General features: G+C 39.4%; 1 protein-coding gene across 1 annotated transcript in view; it reads right to left on the reverse strand.

Moving 5' to 3' along the window:
• Nucleotides 1-24,222, reverse strand: part of LOC121303003 (netrin receptor UNC5D-like) — a 263,953-nt gene that overhangs the window by 18,405 nt on the left and 221,326 nt on the right. Inside the window, exon 11 of the mRNA XM_041233393.1 lies at nt 20,423-20,507. Coding sequence (XP_041089327.1) covers nt 20,423-20,507 — 85 coding nt within the window. The remainder of the gene's footprint in view (nt 1-20,422; nt 20,508-24,222) is intronic.

The following is a 24,222-nucleotide window of genomic DNA, read 5'->3' on the forward strand; positions in this document are numbered from 1 at the left end:
TTTAAGTGCAGCCCGTCCTGTCTATACAGATAGTCCTCATTGTAGAATGTGGTCCAATGATCAAGATAGGTGAAGCCTTCCCGTGTGCACCACATCTTCAGCCATGCATTTTGATTAATTATTTCCAGCTGTCCATATGGTCCTTTGCAAGGTGCTGGTAGTATACCAGAAAATACCACAGTTTTGGTTTTCTCTTTTAATTTCCTTCCTAGCTCTCTGAATTTGTTTTGCAGGGATTTTGGTCTGTCTCTTCCAATGTTGTTTGTACCGATGTGGACGACTACTACTGGGTCATCTCCTGTTCGTTCTAGGAGCCTGTCCACGTTCTCAGTGATGTGCCTGACCGAAGCTCCCGGAAGGCAGCACACTGTTGTAGTAAGGGGGTCCAAACTGCAAATTGAACTTGCTGTGTTTCTCAATATGGAGTCCCCAACAATCATGACCTCCCTTCTTTTTGCTGTCTGGTCACCACTGTCAATGGGGTCCTGGATGTTGTTCCTTTCATTATCTTGTTGTTGGTTCTGCTCATCAAAATTCTGAAGTGACTCAAATTTGTTGGTTGTTTTGTTTTCTGGTGGTTGTGTTTGATGAAGTTTCTTTTTTTCCCTGCTTCTGCCTAGCTGAACCCAGCTGTTCTGACCTTCTATCTCCCTGGTGGCTTTCAGTCTGTTAGGGGTGATGCAGACTTCCATGAATTGTGGGCGTACCAGTTCCTCAAGATCCTGTTGCTGTCTCACTTCTTCCAGCTCCATTTCTAGCATACTTACTAGTTTATGCAAATCCAGGATCACGCGGCACTTTACGCACACTTGGTTTAGCTCCGCTTGGTTTTCTCGGATTTCCCACATCAAGCAGGTGTCACAGATTACTGGCTTGAAGACCATGTTGAGGTTTTTTTTTTTAAGTTTAGTTTCTTCTGCAGCCGTCAACCTGCTTTCAAACTGCTTCTAAACTGCTCTGTACTTTTCCACGTCTATACTTCTCCCACTCGCTGTCGCTTCCACTCGCTGTCGCTGGGAAGACTGCCTCGTTTAACCGCTATGCATTGATTGTGTCTATCTGTCTGTATGTCTACATGCCTACCAGCCATCACTAAACCTTTCTCACACACTCCTAGGCTCCTATTGTGCCAGTATATTGCTACTAAAGATAATAAGGGTAGCCCTTATTAGCCCTAAAAAACAGCCACTGCCCTTTAACTGTAATGTACAATAGGCATACAATCAAATATAGTAACTCAAAGGAGTGACAACAATATATATTTGGATCCATAACAAGATCATTTGAGGGGCACTTGTGGAGATAATTGAAGCTGAAACAGGACTGCTCCAATATTTATTATATATAACATTGGACAATAACAATGCATGAGTTTCTCAAAGCAGAGTACAACTTTAAGAGCGAGAATGCACATTAGCATATTTACCTCCCGCCTCTTAGAAGAGATGGATAAGACCGTGTGGCAAGCACAGCTCTGCGCCAGTTGTTGATTGTTTTCCTTCTGCTAATATTTGAAATAATGTATTAGCTAATTATGTGTATGTATCTGTTGGACACCTTTTCATAAAGAAAGCTACTGGTGTGAGGAGACACCAACTAACTGAAGGAACTTTACTGATTTGAAAATACCCCCCCGAATTTTACATTTTAATATGAACTTATGTAACTTCCATCAGCTGTGAAGGTCATAAATTTGCAGTTTTTAAAACAACTGTTATAGCAAACGTGTATTTCCATTTTAAAAACAGACATCTGGTGCTACACTAAAGAGGCTGATTGATTGCCTTGCTTTCCAGGAAGTCTGCTACTGCTTCACTAAATGGGTCATTTCACCCCAGCAGTGTCTTCTGGGTAATGTTACTGGCTGAGAGCTTATCTGATTATTTCATTTTGGCCCGTTCAAACCCTTGTCCGTTTTTCATGGAACACAAAAAAGATACAATACCAAAAATACATATCTGAATGGATTGTGTTTTAAAATAAGTCGGCTTCCATTTAGATACACTGAATTGGTTTTGTTGGCACAGTACTATATTTTCAAGAGAAGAAGGATTTTAATTCAGAATGATATGATTCACTGACATTGAAGAGATGTATCAAAAAACTGGTGACGGTGTTGTAAATCGCATGTGATAAGTCAATACATTAATTTGTTATATATATAATAGGGATTGATTTTTTTCTTAATACAAGGGCGGTAAAATGCGACTGACGTGTATCTGTGTAACGGACACCCAAGTGCTGACTATTTTTTATTTTTTTTAAAGCTATAAATAGGTAAACTTTTTAGTTTTTACTTGTGTTAATGAAAATTTTAATTTGAGAATCTAGTCCATTGACAATTCATGTTGAAACATTTCTCTAATTGCATTGCTGCGCTTGTTTTAAGCAGTAAGCTGTACATTTAGCAGTAAACCCCTAGCTAATATCCACCAAATGCAGTTTAATTAAAACAATACAACAGCTCACACATAAAAGTGTAACATTTAAATGTGACTTCTGGGCTGTGATACGCTTGTTTCTGTAGCAGTTCAGCAAAGACCACTGTCAAGGAAAAATCAAATAGACTATCTGAGTTCCTGCAGGCTGCTCTCTTTGCAACCTAGTCTTGTGAGCTTGTCCCTGAAGGTCTCGTTACTTTAGCAGGCCAACGATAGCATCTTGCTCAAGCCTCTTAAAAAATGTCAACATATCCTAGGTAGCATTTAGTAGAATGATTCTTCATGGCATTACGTGGCTGTTTTCTGAGTTTATGATTCAGTAATCTGTCCCCTGTTATTGCAAAGGCATTTACCCGGCACATCTCCTTGTGCGGACATGAGTTGAATGAAAAAGGCTGGGAGTGAGGTTGTTAATGGGCATTGTAAAGAATGCACATTTGGTGTGTGTTCTTTTTTTCTTTGCTCATATTTTTTTTCTTTGTTACAGTTGGCAAGTAGCATTCATACCCTCTGTGAAACATAAACAATTTTCATAGTGAAGATGAAAACATGGCACTACCCCAAAACTTTTGTTCACTCGAATTTCGAGACAGATTTTCGGATTACAATTGGCTATCTGATAAACAATTATTTTTAACCTCTACATTCACTCTTTCACATTCTCAACTTTGTTCTTACATTCAGTTGTAGCCTGACTGGGAATTGCCAGAAACACATGACCAATAAATCAGAGTTTTCAATTTAAAATAAAAACTATGGTTGAATCGCTTGCAGTGCGTGTTTGTGACTGGTGAATAAACGACTGGATTCGTGATCTGCTGGACTTCTCAGTGCAGTCTGAGTCCAACTCAGCCTAACCTACCAATTTGCCTATCTGCCAACATCATTTTTGGAAAGTGAACAGTGTTGTATATGTAGAAGTGATGGGTCGCTATTATCTACCCCTCCCTCAACCCAACCACGCCGCCTGCCGTCCCACTTCATTACAGACAATCCGGTATTGAGGTATTATTGAAAAGCAATAGTATATGCAAGCCACTAGACTTACAGATATTTATATTAAAGATAAATAAATACACAAATACATATTTTCATAAGCAGTACCATACACTAACACACATGATTAAAACATCATAATTATTATTAACTCCCTGCTCTCGTATATTGAATGATTTGGTCCAGAATCAGTTCATCTGTCCTATTGTGTATTTGGAGACAGTCTGGATGCTTTCTATTGCTATAGCAAGGCAATCAATAAGGAATACAATATTATCTGCAGTAATGGTACAGTTTAAAACAAATATATTTGGATTTTTTTTTTTTTTTGAGAGTGTGTCTGCTGACTTGGAAAGAAAGAGCATAACAAATTGAGAAAGGAAGATTTACAGAAAACAAAACAATGAACAGCCTAGTTGTAGTTGGTAGGTAACTACATCGAAAGTAGCAACTTCTTGGACTAGAACATTTTTTAATTATGTAGCATGCACAGGGTTAGGGGTCAAGGCTAGTAGGTAATGCAATCTAAAAACATAAAGACATAAGTTTGATACCAGCTCCTGCAAGTGACCTTGGCTCTTTTGTACAGAGGTACCAGCGCTATGCTTCAAAGCAGGAGGTTCCAGGTTCGCAGTTTGCCACATTATTAAGGCAGGACTAAATGTTTTGACTAAATGACCAAGTTTTTGTACAGTAGTTCAAATTAGCATTACAGTTCAAATGTAAGGCTGTAGTTAATGCATAATCCATAAGTTAGCAAGTATGTACGGTATTTATTGGAAGTACTTGTGACTTCAAGGTAAAGTTAAATTTTACTCAAAGGCCTGCTGTACTCCACAGAAACACTTGGAATTTCAGTTCATACCATTCACTTCACCAAAAATACAGTTTATGCATTATGGACCCTATTTTAGTACATGACTATTTTTTATTTTAGGTTAGTGCAGTCAGGGCTAGTATATCCCCGATTTTCATAAATCAAGTTTTTAATTAAGGGTTTAAGTATCTAAGTCACCTATGTTCATCTAGATGACTCAATTCTCTCCTACAGGTGACGCTGGATTTAGACATGTCAATGTAGCTGTGATTTTCAAACCTGTAGTCACTAATGTGTTCATTGAGAAGGCAGCATATGAATTAGAATGGTAATGAGCAGATGGGGCTCAGAATCGGCTACATTTAGTTGGTAGGCATTTGTAAAGGTCATTTGGGTTTCTGAAAAAAAAAAAAAAAAAAAACACGAGGCGTGCTTCACAATAAATGGCTGCAAACCTCAATACAGCTGGAGAGTCTGCTAAAATATTTGTTCATGCAGTTCTTCATTTATGAAAGTAAGAAATTGCAGTGTCCAGAGTGAAAACACAACACAGAATAATAAATTAACACCCAAAGTAGCACTATAGCATTAAAATAAAATAAAAAAAAAAAAAAAAAAACCCAAAAAACGGTGCCTATGTTACAAGCTCTAGCAGTATCTAAAAACAATAATAATAATAATAATAATAATAATAATAATAATAATAATAATAATAAAAAATCCAAAATATGGATTTTAGCGTAATCAATCACTCTGCAGAGTCTGTATCATCTGATCTGAACCGCCGAACTCCACTGAACCGAAGATGAACCCTAACCCTGAATCATGCAATGCGTAGAGAAACTACTTCTAGGCAGTTTTCTCTGTTCAAGTGGCCCGTGATAGTTCCCCTCAGGCATTATTTGCGCATGGTTATTAAAATCTCAGAAATTAATAGTGAAAATTTGACTTTTAGATAAAAGTTGGGGTGGGGCAATCCGTTCAAACTGGGGCGTTGACTCGGGAGAATCCGGTAAATGTTGAAATACATTTATAGACATTTATTTATTTATATATTTATTTATTTATTCATTTATTAGTTTTGACATAAAATCAGTGTTGCCAACTTAGCAATTTTGTCACTAGATCTAGCAACACATTTCCCTAGCAACAAAAATATCGTCAAAGCGACTAGCGACAAATCTAACGACTTTCATTACCGACAACAGGGATTTTCAGAGAAAGAAGTCGCCAGATTGTATAGCCACAGCATCAGTCACAAGCAGCTCAATACACCATGCTTCTCCCATCCTGAAGTGGTACAGTCTGGTGCATGCCACGGTGACGTCATTGCGTCTACACAAGTTAACGCACCCTGGTGATTATGCACGTTGTTGCGTTACTTGCTCGTAGTTGGTAGTTATGGAAAGCAACGTGTGAAAAGTAGTGTAGTCGTCATTTTGTCATATTTTTTAAATCCATTTTTGCAGTCTATCTCAAATAGAGATGTCAAAAGACAAAACACAGTCAGCGATTCCAAGAGGAGTGTCAGTCTCAGCAATTTAATGGTTGGATAAAATCTGTGGAAGGCAACTCGACCAAAGCCTACTGCAGTTATTACAAAACTGAACTGTCTGCAAAGGTTAGCAATTCACAGATCCACTTTTAAGCAGTACTTTTAAAGGGACTGGGACGAGGGCATTATGCAGATTTAGATATTGAGCGAATGTTGATATGTGTGAAGAAGTACAGATGAACCTGCTTTACATTATGATTCACGTGCAGGCATTATTTGTGATATAAAGTGGGTCATGATATAAACCAGGGTTCATGTTTGACTATGACATGACATTATGAGTGTGAGAAAAAAAGAAAGAAAATGAATGGAGAATTAAAGAGCAGTGTTTTAATACTGTACATTTAGTCGCTCTTTACATTTAAACAAATGCATATAGTTTTCTACAAGACAGACTCGTTTTGTATCATTAACTGGAACAAAACAGTTTGTGTCATTATCTAAAAAAGGCATGAATTGTCGACTGATGAGAGCTGTCAATCAGCCATTGCACTTGGTGTTTCTTTTGTGTGCATTTGGATAAGACTGTTGAAATTTGGTGACGTTTGTATTTTGTAAATTAACTGTATTTGGTTTATACAAGTGTATAAATAGGGTGTCACGGGTGATAAAGGGGTTGTGTGCTCAGAGGCGGAAGGAAAATAGAGAATTAATAATTGCTACTCGTGCTGAACTGTTTTTTACTTGTTCGTGTTCTGTTTGTCTGTTTTGGCCACGTGCCGTTCTCTTTTGTGTGCAGTGTTTTGTTTTGTTTAAACTATTTGTTTAATAAATCTGTGCTTCATTTCTCACAGTACTGTGTGTTTCTTCCAGATCTGATGTCACTATGATGCTATCTTGGTCACATATGGTGTCAGAAAGTGGGAAACAATGGTTCCACATATGCAGGCCAGGAACAGTACTGCGGGTACACATTTATTTTTCTGGATTTTCTTTTGTTTGAGAAGAGTGGAGAAGACGGACGTCTGCCTCACCTGCCTAAAAGGGGAGGAGTGGTGCTTTGCCATTGGGGAAGTCGGGCATATATCACCTGACAACCACACCACACCAGGAGGTGGAAGTGGCTGCCCGAACAGGTCTAAGTGAGGCACCCTTACCATATAAAAAAAAGGGGAGGAGCGGCAGTTCACAGAAGAAGGGGAAGAAGCAGGTGCCAGCTCCAGCGCCCAAAAGGATGGTGCCTGAGCATTTAGCGCCATTGAGGGAGGAGCCTGAGCACCAGAAGCAGGAGGGTCCAAGGTCCTCAAAAGTGATGTGGGACTGGCTGACAGACCCTGAGGGATGGATGAGGAGGCTCCAAAGGCTGTGGGACAGAGATGGGGAGCAATGGCAAGCCAGGGAAAAGAAACGTTGCCCAGCATCCATCCTAGACATCGCAGCCATGGTACTTTATTATCTGGCTGCAGATACGGGAGGGGCCTCACCCTCTACAGTCCCATCGGAATGAGCCACACCTACTCCACCTCCACAGGCACTAGGCACGTCCACGCCAGAGCCCAGAAGGAAGCCACATCAGTCCTCAGTGATAGATGGAGACTACCTTCTGCTCTCGTTTCCACTGCCAGTGAGAGACTAACCGCTGCTCCCGCCCTCGCAGCCAGGGGGGAGACCACCTGTTGCTCCCACCTCCAACTATCAGAGGAGCTGCAGCACACTTGGTAAATTATCTTTTTTATAAAGGTCTCTAAAAAGCAACATCTAGAGACTTCTTGAGATATACTATCTAATAATTGGCAAATTGTCGAGCGACATTTATAGCGCCATCTAGTGACTTTGTGAGGTTTCTCTGGTGACTGCCTGCTTTGTGTAATTGGCACACTGCATAAAATATCCTTCATACTTTAAAAAGCCCCCATATAATCTTAGGGTTATCTTCACTGCCACAGGAACAACAAAGCTGCACATTGTGGAGTTCTGATAATCCTCTGATAACTCCTCACATCTATCCAATACTGCATCCAATACATTCTCCTTCTCTCTGTCTGTGTACAGCAACCACTTCGATAAAAAAAAAAAAAACACACTGAATCGTCTATCTTTGAAACAATTAACAACTGAAGTTACACCAATCCCTAAAAGACTAATAACAGATGTGAATGTTGCTTCAGAAATCGCACACAGTGATATGTCAGCTAAGTTAACTAGCCGTGAATAACTTAAAATAGACATACGACTAAATGCCTGAAAACACTGAAAATTACCCGTCTAAATGACTAAAAAGAGCTCACGCATGCTTAAACCCCTTAGTCACGTATGAAAATAAGGCCCATAGTATTTAAATGGGAAAGTAAATTGCTCAATGACCCAAGACCTATCTGGAGAGCTTTATATATTTATAGATACGTATAATATAAAATTGGTGCTTTCCTTTTACAAATAATTATTTGTAAAAGGAAAGTATTTGAGTAATACCAATTAGAACCACTCAGAATAATATGCAAGCATCAGGAAAGGTAAGGGGACAGAAAAAAGACATTGTAAATAAATTAAAATAAAGAAATAACAGAACACAGTAGAATAATTTGAGAACAGACCATTTCTTAAAGATTTACCTATACATTTGGTGTTTCCAGCAACACTAGCGTAGTTGCTGCACTACAGAAAACTTCTTCTGAGCTTAGGGAAACAAAGATGTTTTAGAAATCTTGCCCAATTTTAATCTCAATTCCTGGCAGGTGTTCAGCCATTGCTAAGGGGCTCCCGTGCAGTCTTTTGGCATGCAACCAGCATCTTATTTGCACAATAGTAATTTTTATAACCTGTACCCTTGAGTCAGTTCTTTAGCTTTAGATGCAACTTGTGGATAAAAAAAAAGGAATTAAGAAGGAGACCGGGTTACCGTTTGGTTATTCTTAATTCTGTGGTTTGCTTGTCATCACTTATTGTGGTTCATTAGTCCACTAATGTTTTCTTGTACCTGTGGCAATGTTGCCCTGCCCCTGTGTGTATTTTGGGTGTTGTATGTTACGTGTAGTGTGTTAATGTTGGTGTATAGTCATTGGTACACAAGATATAAACGGGTCTGTGTAACACAAGTGTTTAAAATGTTTGTATTTAGGCACAAGGATTGCACAGCACTTCACGTGCAGGAAAAATGTAATAATATACGAGCACGGGGAATTGCACTTATTATTATTAATTCTTCTTAATTATTAATTCACATGCAGTTGTACTGAGACTCCAATTGAATGATTGATTAGCAATAGAGTCTCGGTAGAGCTGCATAAAAGCATCATGTTTTCACTCACTCAGGGTTGTGTGTTCGGTGAGTGGAGAATGTGATTGGAGACAGCGGTAATAGTAATTATAATAGCAGCTCACAGTGTTTGTCTGTATAGTTAGTTTTGTTTGTCTCTTTGTTTTGGCTGCCAGTGCCATGTCCTGCGTTTTGTTTATCTTTTATTTTCTGTCTGTTCAATAATTGAATGCTGAGTGTAAACAAACAAGCTAATGGTGAAGCAATACCAACAGTGTCCGAGAAGCCAGTGAAAAGTCTAGGGAGATGGTATGACGGGGATCTAAAGGATGCAGTTTGTGTGGGAGAAGTTAGACAACAAGCAGTGTAAGTGTTGAAGAGCATAGACAGCAGTGCTTTACCAGGCAAACTGAAACTCTGGTGCTTTCAATTTGGTCTACTGCCAAGATTGCCTCAGCAGAGTGGGACTTTATGGTAAAGGAATACTGCAGCTACCAATCTCTGCTCTAACCGAGGAGTTTAAGTGAGTCAAAGTCCAACTGGAAATGACATTAGTAGATTCACGTGACAAATGCGTAAGGGAGGCAGCACCTGTGTTGAAAACTGGAAGAAAATGGACGGCAAAGGAAGCTGTGGAAGATGCTAAGGCTGCCCTTCGAATTGGTGATATTATGGGGAAAGTTCAGCATGGAAAAGGAGGTTTTGGTCTCAGTTCAGCTCCTCCTACATGGCACAAGGCAACCCCAGTTCAACAGAGAAAGCTGGTAGTCAATGAGGTGCAAAAGCAGGAAGAGAGGATCAGGTGTGTAAAAGCCGTTTTCCAGGCCAAGCAGGGAGAATGAATGAGATGGGAGAGTGAGGAACAAAGCAAGATTGGCTGGCAAGACCTATGGACAACGGAACGGAGCAGGATCAGTTTCCTCATCAGATCAGCATATGATGTTCTCCCATCACCACAGAACCTAAACCTCTGGGTGGGTGAGGATCCCTCATATCCTTTTTGTTCATTACCTACAACATTAAGGCACATTTTGACAGGAAGTAAAGTGGGTCTTAGCCAAGGACGGTTTAATTGGTGCCATGACCAGGTGCTGCGATGTTTGGCCTTAGCATTGGAAGACAAACGTAACCTGACCAATAAGTTGCCACCAGTTCCATCAAAGCGTTACACACAAAAGACAATATTCCTCCATCCAGGAGAGCAACCACCAAGAAAAGGTGTTAAAATCAAGCCTCGCTCAGGACAACTGGAAGCTGCTAGAGACTGGAAGATGCTGGCAGATGTTGGTCAACAGCTTATTTTTCCACCTGAGATTGCCACCACTAACCTTCGACCAGACATTGTCTTGTGGTCTGGATCAGTACACCTTGTTCATCTGGTAGAGTTAACAGTGCCATGGGAAGTTGCTGTGGATGAGGAGTATGGGAGGAAGAAACTTCGGTATGCTCAACTAGCTGCTGAAGCGGAACAGCGAGGATGGAGAGTCCAAGTTTACCCAATGGAGGTGGGTTGTCGAGGATTTGTGGCACAATCTACAACCCGGTTTCTCAAAGATGTCGGGTTCAGTGGCCAAGAGTTGCGTTGCATAGTGAAGAACTTATCTGAAGAAAGGAGAAAGGAGCAGAAACTGGCTGTGGTTGAGATGGAAAGATTCTGGATAGGGATCTCAAGCACAATAGAAAGAAAGCAACGCTGATGTACAGGTAAGTAAGCTGACCTGAGCTGAGTGGGGGATGGAGGGGGGTGATGCTGGGTCGCCAGAATCACTGTTGAGCCCTCTTGAGGTGTCGTGGGCTAGTCAACGAAACACAGAGGATGGAAGGTGCCCACTTGAAGACCACAGAGGTGTACCCTACTTAGCTCAATCCAGACGGTTGTCATGCTGATGCGCTGGGGAGACTGCACTGGGTTGATCCCCGAAGCCAGCATCGCAGCCGTTGTGTGTGATGATGCACTGGGGAGGCAAAATGAGCTGATCCCTGGAGCTAGCATTGCACTTCAGCAATCAACACCAGACAGGATATCTACATCATCAGATGGAAAACAACGCAAATGGATGGAGATGCAGATGGATCTCATTAGTTTACTGCAAAGCTATGTCTTAGTTGGTGCATACCTTGGCGAGAGCCGAGTTCAAATCAGTATGAAGTTCAACATCTACTCTCATGTAATGGAAATCACCAAACTCCACCTCTCTGTTGTTTATTTGTTTGTTCCTGGTTCTGGTCTGACATCACCCACTACAGCCATCTTTGTGACAGTACCACATTTACAAAACAGCTTATAAATGCCACATATCTTACTACACACAGGTCGGGATGCCCTCTACAGAAATTTTATGGGGATACCGCGATACCAGCAGTGGAACCTGGACCAATACTGCACAATGGTTCTGCTCCATAAGCACTGCCTCCCTAGCTTTGGTATGAGGATGCATGGTACTGGAACAGGTTACCAGTGTGTTTGGGTTATTAGCACCACTGGTTTGTCAAAACAGGTATACTTTAACCAAATGGATCAAACCTTTGCACCTTGTACTATAATTATTAAATGAAAAGCATAAAGGGAGAAATCTCGACTAACACGACTCACTGGGTGGGGTGTGGCTGCCACCTGCATATAGATTACAAAAAAACAATTATGCAAGGCATTGCATTATATTTGAGCACCTAGCCTATTGTGTGGGACTGACAACCAGCATTCAATTTTTCTACAATGTTGTAGCAAAAAGTCAGTGGCATAGTGCATACTGCTCATATGTGCCCAGTTGGGGACTAAGTGGTATCGCACCGCAACAATGCCCAGCTATGCCTCTCCGTGCACTGTATGTGTGTAGCAGCTCTTAGGAAAGCATTAATGTCTTGTGCTTTCAGTGGCTGCAGGGCTGATGTGGTCCTGCATGCTAATTCCACATCCTTCAGAAATGCATTATTCAAAGTCCCCTCACTGTGACTCCGGCTCCCTGAGGTGAGCAGGCAGGGTTAGCGATGTTTTGCGCAGTGGCAGTGACAGCAGCACTTAAACACTCACATTTACATTAACACTTATCTTTGCTATCTTTTTTTCTTTCCTCTACGTCTATTCTTGTAATATTCTCATCACTTTGCAGGAAGCGTTTTGCTCACTGAGAGAAACATTCCTCTAAGTGGCTCATGCATGTTTAATGGCATGACCAATTTCTCTGGCCCTGCAATTCAAAAGGCATTAGATGACGAGCAACAGCTACACTGTGAAGGCCATTTAAATTAATTATATATAGTATTGGGGAAGTTCCTTTAAAATGTAAATCTGTAAACAAAACTAGAACTAGTTAAAATAGCATATTACTTTGAAAAACATCTAACTAGCTTATAGTTACTTCTCAGACACTGTTTATACATTACAGAGATAATATTTTTGGTTTGGTCAGGCTGCAGCTCGAAATGCCCTTTGTAGATCCAGCTCTCGAACCCACTCGTTCCCTCCTCTGATGCCATTTTCTAGAAAGATGATATGAAACATGTGTTCAAGTGCATGTAAGGTTAGACTTGTACTGTTGAAGTGTTTTCCACGTTATGCATTAGCCGAAAAGTAACAATGTATTTTTTAACATAAATTGTAATCCGTTACCGCATTTCGTTACCTTTCTAAAAGAGGAACCAATTTACAGTTCTAAATTACAATTTTTTTTTTTTTTTTTATCAAATTAGAGATTACTCACCAAAACTGATTATTGCTTTCTTAGTACCAGTACATAACTGTTGCAGTGGTACCACTGCATTTCCATTGAAGATCAATTTCAAGGCTTCTTAACCAATTCTGGTGTGCAAGTCAGTTTGATTACGTGTTTGTTTTTTATTGATTTGAAAGGCAGTGGTATTAAGATCTGCCACAGTTAAAATTGATAGACCCCTGGTGGTCTATTACACAGGTTTCATCTAGATAAGTTTGAACCATTTTCAACGGCACAGGCGATGGCTGTTCTTTTTTTTTGTTATGCAGTCCCAGACAAGTTTTCCAAGTTTTCCAAAGGGACACTGTTCTTCCCCACACTCAGTGTTGAGCCCTGAGCACAACATCTGTGCCGTTGCGACACATGAAGCTGCCCCAAATTGCACAGCAGATTAATAGCAACCTGGACTCAAGAGAGAGGACTAATGTCAGAGAAAACATGTTAACAAGAACTTGAGGGGGCTTGTACATGTCCATCTTATTAACGGGACTTTGCATTATACAAACACACCTGTCACAGTCAGACCGCTGTATTGTTTTACTGTACTGTTTATTGTACTAGAAATGTACATTCTCGCCAATGAAATGCTAAAAACTAAAGGCGATTACAAAAATGTATGTGCATGCATGTCTGTCTGCATTCACTGTACGTCATACTTATATATTAGCATATATTTGGAAAACTGTTTATTAAATTGTGATGAAACTTGGTATGGTCAAGTTATTTAGAGTATCAGACATTGAATATGTGGAGGTGTCTCTCTGTCTGTACATAGATCACATTTTATTTCTTGAGCGCATCAGAAGTTATTCCACATGCTGAATAGCAGGCATGTTAATCTACTTCACCATGATAATAACACTTCATTTGCTTACCTAATGACACCTAGGTGTTAAATATCACTTTTGACTAAACTCTTCATTGCTATTCTTTTCTATTCTGTACATCCTTTTTATATACATGAAGGTCAGCTACTTAATCCTGCCGATTGCTCTTCTTATGAATTTCCAGCCATGGCGGGGGTGTTACTGACATCATTCTTGTATTTTTAAAAATAAAGATAGCAACAATTTTTTTTTTCCCATGCAAACTACCCTATTTAAAGAACTTTATTCTGTGACCCTTATCTGGGTTGGGTTCTCATGAACCTTGGATGGCACAGGTCACTCTTCAAGTGGGCCAGTCTGTTAAAGCTAACTTGCATTGCCTCTGTTCTTGATCCAGCTCTGCTAATCATTCGTAAGCTCTCTTTGCTTGCGGGGATCATGTGTCAGATAGCTGGAGAACAGGAATTAACTGCACACAGGCAGAAAAGAAAATAGATTCATTGTACTGTATAAGCAGTGTGTTACAACTGGAGTAATATTGACAAGATAATATGTATTTTTTCAGATTGTCTCCAAATTGAAAAGGACTGACACAGAGTGATCTTAAAGGGATATATACCATGAATGTTCATAGAGTACTGTAGTTATTCCACGAATGAGGAAGGACTAATGAAGAAGGAGTATTCTGTTAATATAACAAGTACAATGTATGGAAAAGAAAAACCCATTGACATCATCAGGGTATTTAATCTCTTACCTGTTTAATAACCTATTGTCTGTTCTCTTATTTTTTGTTGCTGTTTCTGCTTTGGGTTCTTATTTACCAGGCTTGCTAATGAATGTCCCTTTTCAACAACAGTGGCTACTTTTGAAAAGACTCCTAAACGCTTGAGCAACGCCTGCTAAGGTATACACAAGGCACAGAAGTTACATGTATTTTTTTTCTGAAGCAGTCTTCTTAAACGGGAAGAAACTAAATACAGCAACTGGAAAATGTAGATGGCATTGGTGTAATCGTATACGGGTCACTAGTAGCTAGTTACAAGGAGGGTTTGCTTAGTTAGTATGAACATTGTTTATGTATTCAGATATAAGTATTTATGGGCCAACTATAAGGATACATACAAAGGGATTTGCAGCTGCAAAACACCCATGTTGCTGCCAAAAAAATGTATTTAGCTGGCGTAAAGTGGGACATTAGTAGTCATAAAAATGCGGCATATGTAAACAATGGTTTTCACCTGGCGTTCTGCACCTGCTATCAAATTAGCAGTTTGCCATCATTAATCCATTTAAATGATATTGAAATATATTCAAATGAAGAAAAGAGCACGAAATTGGGCACAGATCTAGACTACTAGGTTGGTGCAAACATTATAATGAGATGTAAGGATTTTGCCTTGCATTTGGGCAATTGCTGACCCTCCTCTGACAAGGTGCAAACCACTGTTGAAGCAAATAATTAAGAGCTGTATAAAACACCTTTAGAGACCTGTCATTGGCCTCAGGTACACTTCCTGATGCAGCAATGATTGGCTCTTGTGCAGTGTCAGCTGTGACGTGGATGGCGGCCCTCCTCCTGTTCCTGCTACATGCCTGTGCATGCGTTGTGACTTGAGCTTTTGTTTGTTGTCACGGGTCCTGCCACCTTTTCATCACCTGGGTGACTGTCCTCCTGGTAACACCAACAGCATTGACTTTCTCCACTACACAGGACCATGTCGCCTCTTTGATAGCATAATTGATGTTGGCTGAGGCTTTTCCAAATAACTCAATTTCATAGTGACCTCAGCCATAAGGACTCTCAGCTCCTTGTCAGAAAACGTCTCTTTTTTTCTGTGCACTAAGAGGACTTTGATGCGCTTCCTGACATATTTTTTTGTTTGGTTTGATTTTCGTACTTCACAAATCTAATACAGCACCTGCTGCTCTCTGTTCTCCTAACTCACCTCTGGGCTATAAGTGAGGCTGCTAAACAGCTCGATGCACAGGCGGCACTCATTCCAACCCTCACTATTATGATTGCAGTTCATTATTTGTGCGTGTTGAGTAATTTGCATTGTTGGTAAGCTTACATAGGCAACAGTGCAAAATAATTGCCTGGTCGCTAGGCAATTTGGATTTTGCAGCTGCAATTGTTTGCACTGTGCCTATCCTTACATCAGCCCCATAGAATATATTTTGCCCTCTATGGTGGAATCAGCTACTGGAGAACTTCAAGACTGCTCCATCTTTTACCGCCTTCCAGTGCCTCCTCAGGACCCATCTGCTTAGACTGCATTTGTAGATTCCTTGATCTTCCGCTCCTATTATGCATTGGACTTGCCTGACCTTAGCACCACGTTACTGGATCCTCAGCTAATGCAATATCCTTGCACTATTGCACTACTTTGTCATTGTAGATATAACTTGTAACCCTAACTTGTTGCATCCCAGTATATATTGTATTTTAGTAGTATTATTTGCACTTACTGTAAACTACACTGTATTTAAATATTAAGCTTGCATTGTAACCCTTCACTGCCCTATAATACCTGTAAGTTGCCTTGGATAAATCGGGTGCCTGGTCAGTAGGGTCCGCTGTGGCACAGTGATGATGAAAGTGTCTGTGAAATGACCTATGAAATTTCATGAGGACTTGTTAGATGCTGATATCCTGAAATGATTTTTTAACTGACATTTTCAATTCTACAGCAAATCAAGCTGCTGTTTCTGCAGACAGCGGCGGACTGCATCCTTATCTGAAAAAAACAGCTGCACAGAAAATGCCATGCCATATAGCAGAGACACAGAATCTGTGTGTTTTAAAAGGTACAGTTTCGTAAGCTGTTCGGCACAACATTGGATTTCAGGGGACATACTCTATTATTACATGCTTTTGAGATCAGTAGAATACAGTTAATGTACTGGAAGATTAGATTGCATGGCTAAACCCTGCCCTGAAAAAGACCTACAGAAACGTTATGCCATTATCCAGAAGATCTACTATGTTTCGTATGGTTTCCTGTAGTTTTTCCAAAACTTAAACTCAGTCATAAGAAATACAGTGGTACTGAAACTTTTCTTTTTAGTAGACTACTTTAGAAAACGGGAATTGGTGGATGAAATCAATATCGGTAATCAGACCTTCATCAACGACTTGATTCATCGTTATAGATTTTTGCATTGTTTTTCAGTATAAATGTTGCCGGTTAAATGTGTTCTATTGCCCTTTCATTCTCTTACAAGCATGCATGAAAACTATATTGTAAGGTGAACTATGTTTATATCAGACGTTTGTTGAATAAGACATGACAAATTCACGAATAATTAATATCGCACAACACTAGAGTGCTTTAAAATTTTATACGCTGACTTGAAAATCAATTAGAAATGGCATTGATTTGGGCTATGTGGGTGAAGGCACATTTTGATTGGAAACAGGTGGTTCTTATCCTGTGTTGAAGGTGTCTGTGATTTGGGCCACTGTGCATTTTAACCAATGAAATGTGGAACTGACACTGTGGTACCATTCAACCAATGTCCCATACCACTGTTGCTACCATTTATTTTTCCAATTATGTTTTCCCTATTTCATTATGCAGTTTAGAATGCCCAGTTATGTTCCCTAACCATAGCAATTCCTCACCTCTATCAATTGCCTCTTTACACCCAGAAACTCAAGCGCGAATGCTGGCCCCTGGATTGCAAAGGGCAGCCCTGCCTGTTCAGTAGGGTCCACTGCGGCATGGTGAGGAGAAACAGTCCCTGACAATTCTGCCTCACGTGGGAGTGCCAGAGGTAATGTGATACCCCCTGACTATATGACTCACCCTGCACAATATGTAGCCATGACTTTACCAAGTGAGCCAGTCAGGGGAGCTACCAATGCCTTTTAGTACAGAATCATTAAATTACCTTTAAGATTAGTTGGTAAGAAAAGCTATCTTTTAAATCTTTTAAGTCTGTGCCAGGTTCACAGTGTTGTGAGCAGTACTGTACACCTTACTGCACAATTCAACCCCGCCCTGCAGCACACTAACAGTCTGTAATTAGATACACAAAGATAATGATTTCTAATAAATACCTCCTGAAACTTTATATTTGTAGAGCAGGGTGATGTTACACGCTAGGGGCACCCATGCAGGAACAAATTCACTTAATTACATGCCACATGCTTTGTAATATGCAATTAAATTCCTTAACCACAAGCCTCACAGTCATTACATTTACAAATCCTCATCAGTTATTGCACATTTCTCCAAGAGCTTTGATTGGCTCCTACCTCTATTGTGTAATTACAATCACTTCCAATTACAGCTTGTTTGGGTAACGGAGTAGAACATTTGCAAGATCACCTGACTATATCACACACATTCTTGTTTAATGCAGCAGGGTTTTCTTTTCCTAGGCTAAACAAGCTGAGATGCATTTTTTTTTGTTTCACAGTAAGCCTAATGCCTCCATCAACGGTGTTGTAGTTCTATTCGTATATACTTTATGATATACACAAACATATAAGTGTGACGGATAGCCATACAGATATCCCCATATAGCCCCAGAATGTGATATTCTCAATAGCTTATGCAAAATAATACTTATATCAAGCTTCATGACAGATGCATAAGCATTTCATCAGATATATGCAAAAATATGTGTGACATAAACATGGGCGGATGTGCAGACAGACGGACATTTCCATCCACAGAAGATGACATTCTCAGCAATGTATGCAAAATAATACGAATACCAATTTTGATGACAATCTGGTGAGCGGTTCTCCTGCTACAAAGAGTGACAAAGAAAGCCTCCACTATATTCACTTCGCAGGGGACTGACCTTGATCTTACATACCTCCAGAACAATTTACAGCCGTGGGAGAAATTCGTAGTTGTAATTGAATGCACTTTGTAAAATGACATTTCAAATCTACTATGAGACTTAAGATGCTGTGATGTTAATTAAGTTTGTCTTCCCCTACAACATTCTAGATCTACTTCTGCAGTGTCTTCTGGCTTTTGTTTCAGCCAAGCTCTCAATTACTTAATTGGTTTAATTATTTGATTAACTGGACATATTAAACACTTCTCTTCAGGCCTCAACATGTTTCATAGGCAGTGTACCTTGAATCAAGTGCATTTTTAAAACCATCAACCGTAAAAAGACCTTGAAAAAAATTCAATATGTCAAATTCAACAAATAATTAGATCAATGATGTTAATTGAGAGCTTAAGTTGGAATGAAAACCAGAAGACCCTGTGGCCCTCGAGGGCTGGAGTTTGACCCCCTTGCTTTAAGTGATATAATTTTGACTTGTTTAACAATCTCAGGGTTTTAGATTTAATAAAACTAGTGGATTGAAACGTAACCAATAAGTAACAACCTAACTGATTACACTGGCTTTAGAATTATTGTAATAACTAATCTTGCGGACGCAAGTTTAAGAGTTGTTTAAGTGTTTTCCCAATAAAATTAAAAAGTTTATTGCGTTTTAATTAAGTTTAAAGTTAAAATAATTCTTAAATGATTTCACTTTTATTATTGTAGATCATTTTTAACATGCTTGTAACTAAGTACGGTATATTGACTTAATTACTTGACTGGTTAACCTCTCTTAATATTGAAACTGAAAAGCATATTTCTATAACTTGGCCTCATACTTCTTTTCTATTTTGTTCACAGTTCTTTTGATATATTTGAAAAACTGAATAATGGAATTGTAAATATAATTTTTAATGAAATATTACATTTGTGAAGGACTAAAACCCCAGTTTTATATTTAAATGTTAATCACATAATGGAGGCATCATCCTTGATATTAATAAATTAATGTTAACCAACATGTTTGTATATTACCAACACAGTGGGGGATGGCCTAGGATACTGAGGTATGAATGTTAAATATTATATCTTCATAGATATGCACTACTGAGGCATTGTTAGGTGTTCCTGCACTGAAGTAGGCAGACGGGCAGGTCAGAGCTGGAATTGAGGCACGGAGACAAGTGCAGTGAAACACGCCAGCACGGCACTCAGTCTTCATTAACACACAAAACAAAAAAAACTAACAATAATGTCATGTGATGCTACCAGCAATGGTAGCGCACAGAGGATGGTACAAGACTGTAAAAACACTAAAAACAAAACACAATACAACAAACTATAAATCAAAAGGTGCCATGGAAACGGCAGGCCTTGCAGCAGCCCCTATCCTAATGGTTGCTATGTTTTTATACTGATGCTCCAATCACAGTGATCGCTGTTTTTATACTGATGCTCCGATCACAGTGATCGCTATGTTTTCATACTGACTCTCTGCTGAGACACGCCCACCTGCCTGCTGGAATAGCTGATTGCTTTCAGCTGCTGCTCCACACAGAGCGCCGCAGCAGTTAAACAATTAAATCAATCTATTTACAACAATTAACCCAAAAATATACAATAAACTACATATCTCCCATGTGCAGGGCTTCCGCCCTGCCACAACTACACAGCAAAGAGGCTATGAAACTCACACCCTTCTGGCTCTTTCATGGAGGCAGCCTGATATTCTAAACTACTACACAGGGATGCAGTTTAATAACCTTCTCTGTACACCTGCTTGAAGGAGAAAAGTAATAAAATCCTTTGGAACCATTCTTTTAATTACAGTACAGCGCCTGTCTTTTTGTGATATGGGTATAGAACATTTTCAGTGTTGCCTAGCAAGTTTGGGCTGCTGCTCATGCAAGAGACACCAAGCACACATGGCTCGAGAGTGTGCTATCTGGGAAATAAACACAATGTTTGACACCTAATTTATTTTTGTGAATAGGACTGAATAGCGGCTGCCTGAGCAGATGCTGTCTGGGTGAAGCTGGCCCTAACTGGAGGAGCTGATTTGGGTAGTGGAACTCACCTTGACTGCTCTTGATTAACGATCATGTACATTTCCCAGGAAGTATCCTCCGAAATCGCCCCATGGGGTACCAGCAGACTCACTCCTGAAAGATAAAGAGAACATATGGGAGAAGCATATTGAGGCATTGTGACAGTAAGGGCTACAGGGGTGACATCAGACCAGGGAAATGAAACGCTAGCACAAATGGTACGGGGCAAAACGGCAGGGCTGCGCTCGTATTTTAATTAAATACAAAAATAAAGATTTGAACAAAAAACACAAAAAGAAAAGGGCACATTGGCCAAAGCAAGATAACACACACACACACTAACAACTATTATCAAACACAAGTATCTTTGTTCACTGGCTGGTAGCATTCGCTCTCGTTCTTATCTTCTCTAAACTCTACTCCTCTCTGAGTCCGGAGTGGGTCTTTTATACCGTGGCTGGAGCATTAATTACCTACTAAACAATTACCTTATTAAGGCTCCAGCCACACCACAAATGAATACATACATAAATGAATATGCACAAGGGGTGGGCACCCCGTCACAGGCATATCAACAGTATGTGCAGAATAGTATAGAGTAAGTAATGGAAATAAATAGTTTTTTTAACCTAGGTAAATTAATGTGTTAGTATCATAGTAAAGTATGTCAAAATGACTAAGTTACAAGATGAGGTGCTGTTTCGTAATCTTTTAATCACCATGCTGAGATGAGGTTGTTTCGTAGTATTTTATTCACAATGCTGGAAGATGAGGTTCTGTTTCGTAATGTTTTAATCACCATGCTGAGATGAAATGCTGTTTCGTGTTGTTTTAATCACCATGCTGAGTTGCGGTGCTGTTTCGTATTGTTTTAATCACAATGCTAGAAGATGAGGTTCTGTTTCGTAATGTTTTAATCACCATGCTGAGATCAAGTGCTGTTTCATATTGTTTTAATTTCAATGCTAGGAGATGAGGTTCTGTTTCGTAATGTTTTAATCACCATGCTGAGATGAAGTGCTGTTTCGTACTGTTTTAATCACAATGCTAGAAGATGAGGTTCTGTTTCGTAATGTTTTAATCACCATGCTGAGATGAAGTGCTGTTTCGTAATGTTTTAATCACCATGCTGAGATGAGGTTCTGTTTCGTAATGTTTTAATCACCATGCTGAGATGAGGTGCTGTTTTGTATTGTTTTAATTACCATGCTGAGATGAGGTGCTGTTTCGAAATGTTTTAATCACCATGCTGAGATGAGGTGCTGTTTCGTATTGTTTTAATCACCATGCTGAAGATGAGGTGCTGTTTCGTAATGTTTTAATCACCATGCTGAGATGAAGTGCTGTTTCGTAATGTTTTAATCACAATGCTAGAAGATGAGGTTCTGTTTCGTAATGTTTTAATCACCATGCTGAGATGAGGTGCTGTTTTGTATTGTTTTAATTACCATGCTGAGATGAGGTGCTGTTTCGAAATGTTTTAATCAACCATACTCAGGTGAGGTTGTTTCGTAATATTTTATTCACAATGCTGGAAGATGAGGTTCTGTTTCGTAATGTTTTATTCACCATGCTGAGATGAGGTGCTGTTTTGTATTGTTTTAATCACCATGCTGAGATGAGGTGCTGTTTCGTAATGTTTTAATCACCATGCTAGGAGATGAAGTGCTGTTTCATAATGTTTTAATCACCATGCTGAGATGAAGTGCTGTTTCATAATGTTTTAATCACCATGCTGAGATGAGGTGCTGTTTCGTATTGTTTTAATCACCATACTGAGATGAGGTGCTGTTTCGTATTGTTTTAATCACCATGCTGAGATGAGGTGCTCTTTCATAATGTTTTAATCACCATGCTGAGATGAAGTGCTGTTTCATAATGTTTTAATCACCATGCTGAGATGAGGTGCTGTTTCGTATTGTTTTAATCACCATGCTGAGATGAGGTGCTGTTTCGTATTGTTTTAATCACCATGCTGAGATGAGGTGCTGTTTCGTATTGTTTTAATCACCATGCTGAGATGAGGTGCTGTTTCGTATTGTTTTAATCACCATGCTGAGATGAGGTGCTGTTTTGTATTGTTTTAATTACCATGCTGAGATGAGGTGCTGTTTCATATTGTTTTAATCACCATGCTGAGATGAGGTGCTGTTTCGAAATGTTTTAATCACCATACTCAGGTGAGTGTTGTTTCCTAATATTTTATTCACAATGCTGGAAGATGAGGTTCTGTTTCGTAGTGTTTTATTCACAATGTTGGAAGATGAGGTTTTGTTTTGTAATGTTTTATTCACCATGCTGAGATGAGGTGCTGTTTCGTAATGTTTTAATCACCATGCTGAGATGAAGTGCTGTTTCATAATGTTTTAATCACCATGCTGAGATGAGGTGCTGTTTCATAATGTTTTAATCACCATGCTGAGATGAAGTGCTGTTTCATAATGTTTTAATCACCATGCTGAGATGAAGTGCTGTTTCATAATGTTTTAATCACCATGCTGAGATGAAGTGCTGTTTCATAATGTTTTAATCACCATGCTGAGATGAAGTGCTGTTTCATAATGTTTTAATCACCATGCTGAGATGAGGTGCTGTTTCATAATGTTTTAATCACCATGCTGAGATGAGGTGCTGTTTCATAATGTTTTAATCACCATGCTGAGATGAGGTGCTGTTTCATAATGTTTTAATCACCATGCTGAGATGAAGTGCTGTTTCATAATGTTTTAATCACCATGCTGAGATGAGGTGCTGTTTCATAATGTTTTAATCACCATGCTGAGATGAAGTGCTGTTTCATAATGTTTTAATCACCATGCTGAGATGAGGTGCTGTTTCATAATGTTTTAATCACCATGCTGAGATGAGGTGCTGTTTCATAATGTTTTAATCACCATGCTGAGATGAGGTGCTGTTTCATATTGTTTTAATCACCATGCTGAGATGAGGTGCTGTTTCATAATGTTTTAATCACCATGCTGAGATGAAGTGCTGTTTCATAATGTTTTAATCACCATGCTGAGATGAAGTGCTGTTTCGTATTGTTTTAATCACCATGCTGAGATGAGGTGCTGTTTCATAATGTTTTAATCACCATGCTGAGATGAGGTGCTGTTTCGTATTGTTTTAATCACCATGCTGAGATGAGGTGCTGTTTCGTATTGTTTTAATCACCATGCTGAGATGAGGTGCTGTTTCGTATTGTTTTAATCACCATGCTGAGATGAGGTGCTGTTTCGATGAGGTTGTTTTTAATTACCATGTTGAGATGAGGTGCTGTTTCGTATTGTTTTAATCACCATGCTGCGATGAGGTGCTGTTTCGAAATGTTTTAATCACCATGCTGAAGATGAGGTGCTGTTTCGTAATGTTTTAATCACCATGCTGAGATGTGCTGTTTCGTATTGTTTTAATCACCATGAGATGAGGTTCTGTTTCATATTGTTTTAGTCACCATGCTGAGATGCAGTGCTGTTTTGTATTGTTTTAAACACCATGCTAGGATGAAGTGCTGTTTCGTAATGTTTTTTATCACCATGCTGAGATAAAGTGCTGTTTAGTAATGTTTTAATCATCATGCTGAGATGAAATGCTGTTTCGTATTGTTTTAGTCACCATGCTGAGATGCAGTGCTGTTTTGTATTGTTTTAATCACCATGCTAGGATGAAGTACTGTTTCGTAATGTTTTAATCATCATGCTGAGATGAAGTGCTGTTTCATAATGTTTTTCTGTTTGATATGTTTCTATGCTCTGTGTATTTTCTTTTTTCTATTCAGATTTTGTAAGTTCTAAACATAAAGGGAAGCTTGTGAAAAGTTACTGATAAG

This window comes from Polyodon spathula, chromosome 31 (assembly GCF_017654505.1).
Source record: "Polyodon spathula isolate WHYD16114869_AA chromosome 31, ASM1765450v1, whole genome shotgun sequence".
NCBI classification, from domain to species: Eukaryota; Metazoa; Chordata; class Actinopteri; order Acipenseriformes; family Polyodontidae; genus Polyodon; species Polyodon spathula.